This window comes from Pinus tabuliformis, chromosome 9 (genome assembly GCF_031772625.1).
Source record: "Pinus tabuliformis cultivar Carrire ecotype Pingquan chromosome 9, CPIR1, whole genome shotgun sequence".
Taxonomy (NCBI): domain Eukaryota; kingdom Viridiplantae; phylum Streptophyta; class Pinopsida; order Pinales; family Pinaceae; genus Pinus; species Pinus tabuliformis.
The window spans coordinates 1,375,427,441-1,375,440,171 of record NC_142307.1 but is presented as its reverse complement, the minus strand read 5'-3'; the positions used below and the strand labels follow the sequence as shown (position 1 = coordinate 1,375,440,171).

General features: G+C 37.0%; 1 protein-coding gene across 1 annotated transcript; it reads right to left on the bottom strand.

Annotated features, from left to right (window-relative positions):
* Positions 1 to 235: 235 nt before the first annotated feature.
* On the bottom strand, positions 236 to 4,046 carry LOC149153602 (uncharacterized). Its single transcript, XM_089443861.1, has 7 exons — positions 3,765 to 4,046; positions 2,687 to 3,122; positions 2,059 to 2,416; positions 1,674 to 1,782; positions 1,317 to 1,517; positions 949 to 1,005; positions 236 to 325 (listed from the first exon to the last, which is right to left on the bottom strand). Exons 1-7 carry the CDS (start codon positions 4,044 to 4,046, stop codon positions 236 to 238), a joined length of 1,533 nt encoding a protein of 510 aa, XP_089299987.1.
* Between the last annotated feature and the right edge of the window lie 8,685 nt (positions 4,047 to 12,731).

Below are 12,731 nucleotides of genomic sequence, written 5' to 3'. Positions count from 1 at the left end.
CTTATTTATGCCGCAATGACAAGTTGTAATTTCCGGGAATCCCTGTCGAATGGTCATTACAATTATACTATTTTACAACTGCTACACAGTTAAATACGAAGGCATAGATTCCTATTATTACTTAAATATCCACAGCTATTCTGCCTTACCGGCATTGCACAGATAATCACGTTTTTCTTTATTTTTGTCCCACCAATGATACGCAGATAGTTACAGGTATTCTAATCTACCAGTTTTATACAAATAACTGCAGATACATTAGGGTTCCGTTACTTACCTGGTCACTGCTAGTAATGTGATTCTTTAGCAAGCCTCCTGCGGATTCCTGTGTCAAGCTCGTTAACCACCCATCCGTGAGACTTGTCCTACGAGACCTGAGTCTCCCCCCGAGCTTCTTCTTACCGGATCATTATCCTCAGTAAGACAGCACCTTGTGCTCGACTATCTGGTCATCACCAGACTTAGTCCATATAGGGTTTTTCCCCCTTCCTTCTCTCTGCCTGTCTCTACAGCGCAGAGATCCGTTAACCAACCTCCTCTTTTTCCTGGAGACCCTTCCAGTTAGGGAAGGTGGTTATTTCCAGTTTTGCTAACTAATTTTCTTTTCTTTTCCAGTTCCCTTTTGGGAGCTCCAATACTTTATGAGTAATTCTTTTAAACATTATTTTAATGCACATTTAAAATTAGCAGAATACTCTTAAAAGAAAATAAGTCCTTCAATGTCATTCTAATTCAGTTTTTACCGTAGTAAACTTTAAATAATTACATTTCACGGGGTCATCACATCTCCCCCTCCTGAGATTGGACATCGTCCCGATGTCTTGCATTCCCAAACAGCTCCGGATAAGCTTTCTTAAAAAGCTCTTCATCTTCCCAAGTGGCCTCATCAGGCCCATAGTGCTGCCATTGCACTTTAATTTGGGTAATAACCCGCTTCCAAAACTGTACTTCTCTCCGGTCGAGAATGCTCAGTGGCTCGACCAAGACCTCTCCTTCCGGTTCGACCTGTAATCAATAACAGTATCAGTCTTTTGTCTCCAGATACATTTCCAATTAGTTCAATTGAAAACAACTCTTACCCGTATATCTTGCCACTTGATCACATGCTTAGGGTCATAAATATACTTTTTAATCATGGATACATGGAAGACATTATGAATTTTAATGTGGCTTGGTAAAGCTAGCTGATAAGCTACTGGCCCAACTCTTGCCAAGACCTGAAAAGGTCCAAAATAACGAGGCGCAAGTTTAGCACAACTGCTCCATTGCAGGGTACTCTTCTTGGCTTGTATTCTTATGTAAACGTGGTCGCCCACCTGATACTCCTTGAACCTCCTTTTCCGATCTGCAAAATTCTTTTGCCGATCTTGAGCGGCCTTCAGGTTAGCTCGCACCTTTTTGACCATGTCCTCCATCTCCTTGAGCATTTCTGGTCCCAACCTTAATTTATCCTCCGGGCCACTCCAATTTGAGGGCGTCCGACATTTGCGTCCGTACAAGAATTCAAATGGAGACATCTGGATTGATGTGTGATATCCATTGTTATAAGCGAATTCCACCAAGTGTAAATAGTCTTCCCACTGAGTCGGTTTTTGCATTACACATGCTCTCAACATGTCCTCCACCACCTGATTTACTCTCTCCGTCTGTCCATCAGTCTGGGGATGGTATGCCGTACTAAAGTTCAGTTGTGTACCCAATTCTGCAAATAGCGCTTTCCAAAAGGCGGATGTAAACTTTACATCCCGGTCTGATATTATAGTCTTTGGAAGCCCATGGAGTCTGAACACGTTCTGCATAAAAATGTGTGCAATTTGTACTGCCCTGTAGGTCGATTGCACTGGTATAAAGTGTGCTGCCTTACTCAACTTATCAACTACCACCATAATAGAGTCATTGTTCCTCTTTGTTCTAGGCAGCCCAGTTATAAAATCCATAGATATAATTTCCCATTTCCATTCTGGAATTGGTAGGGGTTGCAATAACCCATCCGGATGCTGGTGCTCTGTCTTGATCTGCTGACACTCCAAACATTGCGCTAAATATTCAGCCACATGCCTTTTCATTCCCGGCCAGTAGTATTCCTTCCGAAGTGCAGCAAGCATTTTCTGGTATCCGGGATGACCTGCGTAGTGACTGGTATGAAATTCGTTCAGAATTAAATTTTTAAGGCTATTGTCGTTCGGTACAAACAATCGTTTTTTGTAAAGCAGCATCCCATCCCTGCTTACTTCATACTCCTGCTGGCTTTCCTTATTGGAAAGTGACTTTTGCCCCTTCATTTGCTGATATTCGGCATCTTGATTTGCTGTTGTTTTTATCCTCTCCTGCAAGGGATTTTCCCATTTGCTGAGTGTAACTTCATACAAACATTGTACCCTTCGACTTAGGGCGTCTGCTACACGGTTTTCTTTTCCTTTCAGGTGTTTAATATCAAAATCGAAACCACTTAAGAAATCTGCCCAACGGGCTTGCCTTTCATTCAGGGTGGGCTGACTAAAGTAGTTTGTCAAGCTGTGATGGTCTGTCAATAACAGAAATTTCCTTCCCAAAAGATAATGTCTCCACATTTTAAGTGCATGTATGACGGCTGCCAACTCCAAGTCGTAGGCAGAATACTTCTGCTCATGTTCCTTCAACTTCCTCGACTCATAGGCGATCACTCGCCCTTCTTGCATTAACACACCTCTGACGCCTTCTCGACTAGCATCAGTGCAAACCACATAATCCTTATCAGGATCAGCTATACTTAAAACGGGAGCAGAAGTGAGTAAATGCTTAAGTCGTTCGAAACTTTGTTGACATTCCAAACTCCATTTGAATGTCCTTCCTTTCTTTTGTAAGGACATGATAGGATATGCCACTCTCGAAAAGCCCTCCACAAATCTTCTGTAGTACCCAGCTAATCCCATGAAAGACCTGATATCCGCCACATCTTTAGGCACGGGCCAGTTCATTATGGTTTTTATTTTCTCAGGATCCACTGCAATACCTTCTTTGGTGATCACATGGCCTAAATACTGAATCTCCTCTTTATAGAAATCGCATTTGCTGAGTTTAGCATACAGCTGATGCTCTCGCAGAGTTTGCAGCACCATCCGGAAGTGTTCCTCGTGCTCCTCCTTGGAACGAGAATAAATCAGAATATCATCAATGAATATTAGTACAAATTTGTCTAAAAACTGATGGAACACGCTATTCATTAATCACATGAAAGTGGCAGGTGCATTAGTCAATCCGAAAGGCAGCACTACAAACTCGTAGTGTCCATATCGAGTTCTGAAGGCTGTTTTAGCAATATCCTCTTCTTTAATTCTGATCTGATGGTAACCAGATCGCAGATCAATTTTGGAGAATACTGTCACCCCCTTGACCTGATCAAAAAGCTCATCGATCCGAGGTAAGGGGTATTTATTTTTAATTGTGAGCTTATTCAGCTGTCGGTAATCAATACACATCCGAAGAGTTCCGTCTTTCTTCCTGACGAATAGCATCGGGGCTCCCCATGGAGATACACTGGGGCGGATATAGTTTTTATCCAGCAATTCTTGTAATTGCATTTTCAGCTCAGTCAACTCAGGTACACTCATTCTATAAGGTGTCCGCGAAACTGGGGCAGCTCCTGGTATTAACTCAATGGTGAAGTCAATATCCCTCTTCGGAGGTAATCCAGGAATTTCCTCCGGAAACACATCCGCGAACTCTTTTATTACTGGAAGGTGGTCTAGCAGACTCACTTTATTCTTGGTTTCTTCATGACTTACCTGAATGGCATACACCTGGCATCTTTTCCGGATGCATTTCGCTAACAGAGATGCAGTGATTGGCCGGACCTGCACTGGTCGTTTAATTCCCTGCATCTCTTGCTCCATTCCAGAGTCATCCTTGTACCGTATGACCTTCGTTTTGCAGTTCACTAAAGCCCAATGCTTTTCTAACCAATCCATCCCAATTAGGACGTCATAGGATCCAAGTGGGAGCATGTTCAGATCTGCTACCACTGGCTGTCCTGCTATCGTTATAGGGTAGTTTTTGATTTTTTCCATTACCCGTATTTTAGCCCCTGTAGCTAGCTGTACCAGCCACGGGTTCCTGAATTTTTCAGGCTGCAATTTACACTGTTCAACTATCTTTGGACTAATATAACTTAAAGTAGCTCCTGGATCAATTAGAATAGTGATAGAAAGGTTTAAAATTTTACCTTCAAATTCTACCATGGTGGGCTGGTATTCTGCCTGGCGGTCGTCCAAGGCTGCATTAATTTTTGGCACACTCCGTCCCACGTCGCCCACGGTTGATGCCTCATGAATCTAGGATATCTGATCAGTTCCCTTGCGTTGCGGACAGTTCTTGACATAGTGCGGTCCGCCACAACCCCAGCACTGTACTGGGGGTCTGGTTACTCCCTCACCATCCAACTTGGTGGATGATTCACCCATTCTGGTCTCACTGATAGGCTTGGGCCTGAATGAACCTCTCGGTGCTGCTCTGCTACTCTGGCCTTTGATGCTTCCTTTAGCTCCACCACTCCGGCCTCCTCTATTGTTTCCCACAATTTTACTGTTCTTTTTCTCATTCCATTTTCTGTTAGAACTGTCCCCTTTCTATTTGCTCTGCTGGTAGCAGATTCTGGCCTTGCGAATAGCTTCGTCCATGGTTCTGGGATTGTCAAATTCAATCCTTTCTCTCATATACATGGGTAAGCTGCTAACAAACCTTTGCACCTTGGCTTTTTCTTCTTTAAGGTAAGGTACATAACGGAGCAAGGAGGTGAAACGATTGATAAATTCATCCATAGTCTGTTGTCCCAATCACAGATCGTGGAATTCCTTTGCCTTTTCATCATAAAAGCGTTCTGTCAAATATCTCTCCTTAAAGTACTTTTGAAACTTTTCCCACGTTATGGTTCGTTCGCTTACCCCTTTTACGATTTTAACTTCTTCCCACCACAGTGTTGCTTTCCCTTGCAACTGAAAAATGGCCAAACGTGCCTTCAATTTATGGTCATACTCATATAGCTGAAAATATTTATTCATGTTAATTATCCATGCTTCAGGCACTTCCTCTTGTTCCCCATCGTAGTGTGGGGTTTTAATTTTCCGGAATTCTCCTTGTAACTCCACCTTTTGTCGCTTTGAGGTCTGCTGTTCTGATGCATTATCAGATTGATCCTCTCCATCTTCTGGAATTTCAAGTTCTGCTTGGTAACGTTGCTCCTCCGTCATTCTCTGTTGCTCTGCGCTGGGGTTGGCCAGTGGCGGGTTCTGTTTGTCAGACAAGCTTTTTAAAATCCTTTCCTGTTCCATCGTCAAACGTGCATTATCCTCCCGCAACCGAGCCATTTCATTTTTCAGCTCCTGAACTATTTCTAATATGGCCAGATTCGTACTACGGGTCTCCTCACCCAGCTGCACCCACAACTCTGGGTTGTCTCCCGGATTTATTGCAGGCCCTTGATCGGCTACGGGCCTGTGCGGTGCGCTGCCAGCTCTTTGCATGCTAACTTTTACTATTTAGTACCTTAGTTACTCTCTTTCTTTCCCCTTGTCTAGCTTGGTCTGGTCTAGTCATAAAACATTTAACATTGTGAGCTTCTGGGCACAATTTTGTTACCCAAAAAAAAAAGAAAAATATCAATGCTGTAATGATCCTTTCAAAAAATTTTTTTTTTTAAAAAGAAACATGTTATTCACACCCCAGAGGCCACAGTATGGGCAACCTGGACTCTAATACCAATTGTCACATATCTCACCCGCATATTAAAGTATGTAAAAAAAAATTTCTTACGGTAGCTGCACCATCTATGTATAAATATATAAATTATCGAAAGTACCTGATATTGAAGTTTCCCATAACGTGTATCAATGGTTTGATTTATTATATGTTTAATGTGCTTAACTCTAAGTGGTGCATCTCTACCGTTGATATTATGCCATGGATAACTTCATTACGTTGCTATGAATGTGTTAAGACTGACTCGCCTTCATTTGCTGGCGCCACCACCTCGGGACACCTGGACTCGACATTTAAACCCCGCCGGCCTGTTCACGTGATCGGGGCATGGCTTCCGAGTTGGAAACTTTCCCGCTCTCTCACTTTGGTATTACCGCCTTGATCTACGGTGTGAAGGCTCTGGGAAAGATCAAGGGTGGAGGCAGCTCCACGTCTCCATGGCTGGAACTTAGCATTTATAATGTTGATATTCCGGATTCTTCGAGATTTCTCTGGCTCTGTTCGGCGCTCCATAGCTCTCTGCACCATTTCGCCATGATTGGGAGTCTGTCCCTTAACTCTACGCCGATTCTCTTCTGTCATTTTCTTTCAACATGCAACCCCGCCACGGCGCTACCGCTCCAAGGATGTAAGTTATCGAACTGGCTTGGTAAGTTTTCCTGTCTGTTAAAGGTTTTCGATGTTACCTATGTTTAACTTAAGGAACAAACAGAGTAATTGATTCCTCCTTTGAATGACAGATTGTGAATGTCTGCCACCGGGGCTTTTTCGGCGGTATGCACTTCCTTCAGGCGATAGTCTACCGAAGTTCCCACAGGTACACATGTTGACCTTCCCTTACGTTCCGGGTGAATTTTCTTGGATAAAATGCTGCTTGTCTTTCGTCAGAGGGTTACTCTCTGACCTAAATCTGAGATCCCAACCTTACTTCTTCACGGTTAGGCGCAGATGGCGATGAATGGTTATCATTTCCCGGTTCCATGCGTATTGGGGTTTGATCTATGAATGCTGGGTTAATCACCCTTTGCTTACAGCGGTTTAGGGGGGTGCAAGTCTCTGGTTCATGAGACTGTACTGCTCGGCCGCTGTTTAATGTGGCATCTGAACTTGATTTTGTTTTGGGTTAAATGTACTCATGTTTAAGTTAAGGCACTTATTGAGAATTTCCGACTTATTGCTTCCGGGTCTGGACCCATGTTGGAACGGCGGCCATTTGTTTGATACAGAACAATGTTCATCTTTACTGTTGGTTTTTATCATGCATTTTATAAATTTTTCCATGAGGATCGAATTTCAAGCATTACCCAGCTTATGTAATATAAGTTTTCGTTCTGGAGTTTATTTGTATTGTTTATGGCTTTACGTGGTTTAATTTTATGTTTGCATTCACTTCTTCCCAACCGGTCTTGAAATACCGTGAGAATTCGCACCTGCATCCTATTCAATGGATGTATGGTCGATTCGGGCTTGGGTTCCATGCAAGTAGGAGACCATTCGGTTCTAAGTACTATTTATGGAAATAAGCTATGATTTGTTCCTTCATTGCCAGATTTGGGTATTACTCTGTCTGCTATATAAATGTAGGTTCTATAATTCTTTGATGCGATTATCATGGTTTGCTGTGCGTTATTCAATTACCATAGCGGTGCTTATTCCATTGCCATTACGGCGCTTAGCAACATGTCTATCTATTTTTGTAAAGATAATTCTGCCATGTACTAATGATTGTTACTATGGAAGTTTGTTTATGATCTTTACTGTTCAGTTTTCTTGGCTATTAATTTAAGGACCATGTATAGGGTTTAAGTCCTGTGCTCGACTTTGTTTGTTTTCCAAAAAGAAAACGAGCGGAGGGATCAGGCTACTGCCTGACGCAAGTAACCTCCCGAGCCATACCTACCGCAGACTCAACCCGGTTCGAGACTTAAGGGTTTTACCATTCGACTCCCTACCTTCTCTCAAACTCGGCATCCTGAGAGCTATCTAAGTGGATTCCTCTTGAGGTTATAAAATACACAGAAAAGGATGCATTTGCTTTCTATGAGAGTTATGGGTTAGGGTAACGATCCTATTGCTGGGTTTCTGTTTCCTTCGAATGTTACTCAGTCCTCTCGTTCCGGCCCTAACTTCTGCTAGCTTATTTATGCCGCAATGACAAGTTGTAATTTCCGGGAATCCCTGTCGAATGGTCATTACAGTTATACTATTTTACAACTGCTACACAGTTAAATACGAAGGCACAGATTCCTATTATTACTTAAATATCCACAGCTATTCTGCCTTACCGGCATTGCACAGATAATCACATTTTTCTTTATTTCTGTCCCACCAATGATACACAGATAGTTACAGGTATTCTAATCTACCAGTTTTATACAAATAACTGCAGATACATTAGGGTTTCATTACTTACCTGGTCACTGCTGGTAATGTGATTCTTTAGCAAGCCTCCTGCAGATTCCTGTGTCAATCTCGTTAACCACCCATCCGTGAGACTTGTCCTCCGAGACCTGAGTCTCCCCCCGAGCTTCTTCTTACCGGATCACTATCCTCAGTAAGACAGCACCTTGTGCTCGACTATCTGGTCATCACCAGACTTAGTCCATACAGGGTTTTTCCCCCTTCCTTCTCTCTGCCTGTCTCTACAGCGCAGAGATCCATTAACCAACCTCCTCTTTTTCCTGGAGACCCTTCCAGTTAGGGAAGGTGGTTATTTCCAGTTTTGCTAACTAATTTTCTTTTCTTTTCCAGTTCCCTTTTGGGAGCTCCAATACTTTATGAGTAATTCTTTTAAACATTATTTTAATGCACATTTAAAATTAACAGAATACTCTTAAAATAAAATAAGTCCTTCAATGTCATTCTAATTCAGTTTTTACCGTAGTAAACTTTAAATAATTACATTTCACAGGGTCATCACACCCATAAACTTGTTGTGCATAGACTTTAGTCAGAGTATTTAAATTTTTCTTTTTGACATCTTTATATTTTGTTGTATTTTGTCAATGGATATACCTCGTTCTCTATCTTTAAGTTGAATATGACAACCAAATTTATCAAGTAAAAGGGTTTAGTTGGTACCAATCATTTAAACTTTGAATAGAATATTAAAGGGAACATAAATAACTTTTCTACTTCAAATTATATTCTTGTTTCAATAATTGTAATGCTTAAGATGGACCAACTAATCTCCAAAATTTGTTGTTCTCAAGCATTACTATGGAGGTGTGAATCACTTATTTTTCGTCTAACCTACAAATGATTACATATCTTCAATTTATTCCTAGACATGTCCATATTGAAACAATCCTTGCAATCTATTATTACATGGTCTATTAACAAAATATAAAATGGTTTGCATAATAATTTTATGCATGATATTCTCTATACATATAGACTAATTCTTAAAAATTTATAATAATTATCTACACTAGTTAATAATATTATAAAAAATTATATATTCGGAGTTGTTTTCAACTAGGATTAAGACTTTGCATCAACACTAAAAATATTTTACAATAATAATAAATAAATAATAATTTTTTTAATTAATTATCAATAATATTATAATAATAAATTATATTAGTTAATATAAATATAGAATATATCATTTTGTATTTAGCCGAATCTCATTTATAATTTAATATTATTGTATTATGAATCACTCTGCACAATGGAAAGCAATATTGAGGGAATAGAATATTTCAGAGAGACCATCATGAAAAATAAAACACTAAATATAAATAATATTATTTCTAATAGAATAAATATTATTTTAAAATTATTTGAAAAAAAAAGGTATGGTCTTACTTATAGAGATATTTGCTTTTACATTAGAATCCATCAATACAATTTCAAGAAATATTGTGATCTTTCATTGTTTCAAATTAGCTAGATAAAATTCAGCGAAAAGGCCATTTTTTCTATTAGTTAGACTACGTGGAAAAAAAAAACCTTTAATATCAAATTTTCAAAAATATTTATTTTATATGTTTTGAATTTTTTCTAACTTTAGTGATAATGCTAATTGAATATTCAGTCCATACCTACTTTCACATGATAAAAGAGATTAGAAATAAGTGTTATATGTTATTGTCTATATGCCTTTCCATTATCCTCTTTATCAACACCATCATGCATGCACATTACCATTTTTTGTACTGAATAACGAGAAATGGATTCCATGGAATGCTTTTCAGTTATGATGATGGACCATCAATGGAGAAGGATTTTCTTTATGATGTAGCGCAGATGAATAGCATGGATCTAGGTTACACATTTTGGGAACAGAGGGGGTATTTAGGTGAAAAAAAGAGCACATGATCAAGTAGTTTAACCACCCAATCCAGCCATCCATTTGTAAGTGGCCGATCAAGCCTCTTGAGTGCTAATAAAATAGATTTATTAATATATTTGAATTGAAAATTTATGAGCCCAATCTAGCATTTAACCTCTCCAAGCATGATTGGGCTTTCGAGGACTTAAAATACACATTTCCAGTAAGTCTTATGCAAATTTTTTTGACCAACTTTTTGTACCCTAGTGAAATTAGAGAAAAATTTGTCCTTAGGTGTTGGATTGACGAAGGAATATTTTATCCAATGGCATATTATTTTGAAATTTTCTAATTCATATGATATTTTCATCTATTTTCCTCTTAAACATAATGCTTCATTTTTTGACAAATTTAAAGAGGCCGGATGAAAAACAATAACAAAAAAAAATTAAAACAAAAAAAATTCAAAAATTACCACTATTTTAGTTTACTATTAATGTAATAGTTGGAAAAAAACTTATGGGAATACATGTGTCTACAAAATCAAATTGAAATATTTCTTCATAAACATAAAAAAATAATAAAAAATATAAATTTTGATAAACAAATAAATTTTTGATATGAAAAACATAGTTCTCTCGTTGTAGATCATGCTTATATATATATATATATATATATATATATATATATATATATATATATATATATATATATATATATATATATATATATATATATATATATATAGATATAATATCATTTTTTTGATATTAAATTTTTTGTTTTGTTTTTGTTTTCATTTTGTCTAGTCAATTCTAAGTTAAATCTTGAGGTTGTGTATTGAAATAAAAGGAATTTTTAGAAAAATAATTTAAACGATACAAATAAAAATATGCATGAATCCATTATACACATATTAATGTTTCACTAACCTCATTATTCACTAAAAGCTCCCTTTGAATGAATGTGAGATATGTAAGATGCCTTCCAAGTGGTTTGGAAGAGAATGGTATTACAATATAAAAATATATTTTTTATGGTTATTGACAAATTAATAAATATATTTTAGGAAAAACATTGAAATATATGGAAATCTAATAAAATAGATATACACTGAATGGGAAAGGTAATACTTTTCATTAAGAAGGAGATAATTTTTCAACAATACACATTGTTTAGGATAGGTAACATCTACATCTCCTCCTATTGCGACTCTTCTACTAAAAATGTTCATATTTTTATTATATATGTAAAATTACAAATTCCTTGGTTCTCCTTGTGATCAAAAGAAGCCATGAAGGTAAAATAAACTTGGACATGCATACAAAAATTTAACGAAATAAAATATGCATCCATTGTTTCTTTCACTTAATTGTAATGTAATTACATTTATGCATCCTAAATTGTATTTCATCATTTCAAATAAAAAATATCATGAAATGTACACATCCTTCCAATTGAGGATTTTCATCTATACTATGTCACAAAGGCTCAAAGCATGCAAACATTAAATGACCCACAACATTATTCCTTGTTAGTTATTCTCCATATGTTAACTTTATTCAACAATTTGTCATGTTGTTATTCTCAATGGGAAAGGTAATAATTTTTGTTAACAAGGAGATAATTGTTCAACAATACACATTGTTTAGGATAGGTAACACCTTCATCACCTCCTATTGCAACTCTTCTATGAAAAATGATCATATTTTTATTATATATGTACAATGAAAAGTTCCTTAGTTCTCCTTTTGATCAAAAGAATCTATCTATGTGAAATAAACTTGGACATGCACAAAAAAATTTAACGAAATAAAAGAAGCATCAAATTTTTATTTCCCTAAATTGTAATATAATTACATTTATACATCCTAAATTGTATTTCATCATATCAAACAAAAAATATCATGAAATGTACACACCCTTCGCATTGAGGATTTTCATCAGTACTATGTCACAAAGGTTGACAATATGAAAACATTAAATGATCCACAACTTTATCCCTTGTTAGTTATTCCCCATATGTTAGTTTTATTAAACAATGCCCCATGTTCTTCTTCTCTTTTACTCACTTAGTTCTTTTATATATTTTCACAAGTAACTAAAGTCATGTTTTTAAAATTTAAAGGATGGAAATTTATTTTAAAGCTTATAAACCTTGGCTAATATTAGCACTCCCTAATATGCATTAGGTAAAACTTTTTCGCAAAAATATTGAGAGTTTTAATGATTTTTAAGTTAAAAGAATTTTAAAGTATAAACATTGAGCAAATAAATTTAAAAAAATGCAAAAATTGACAACTATTTTTTGTTTTTAATTTTGCCTTCAAAAGAAATGGAATATTAACCCACTCTAAATATTACCCCCAAAAAATTACTCTACTACGTGGAAAACTATCGACCTTATTTACATTGGAACATTATTTGTTCTACTAAGAGCTCAGCCATGTAAGAGAGATCACTAGTTTATAAAGAATGATACATATGGAAAATTTTAATGACTAAACAACTGAATGGAATGATAGAAATAGGGCACTAAATTTGTTACAAACATTCATCAGATTAGATAATGATAATAAAATAAATGATGAAATGTTTTCATCATATTTTACTTGGAATTTGTCTTAGTATAAAGAAAAAAACATAAGTATTTATATATGTGTGTGTGTGTGTGTGTGTGTGGATTGATTGATTATCCGTAATTTAGAGTTAGATTGGTACA

Coding starts and splice junctions, on each gene's coding strand:
- LOC149153602 (XM_089443861.1), bottom strand. CDS start 4,046: ATGGAAAAAATCAAAAACTACCCTATAACGATAGCAGGACAGCCAGTG. Junction 3,123..3,764: donor GCCAGGTGTATGCCATTCAG/GTAAGTCATGAA, acceptor TCTCGTTCCAAG/GAGGAGCACGAGGAACACTT. Junction 326..948: donor GCATTCTCGACCGGAGAGAA/GTACAGTTTTGG, acceptor AGCTTGACACAG/GAATCCGCAGGAGGCTTGCT.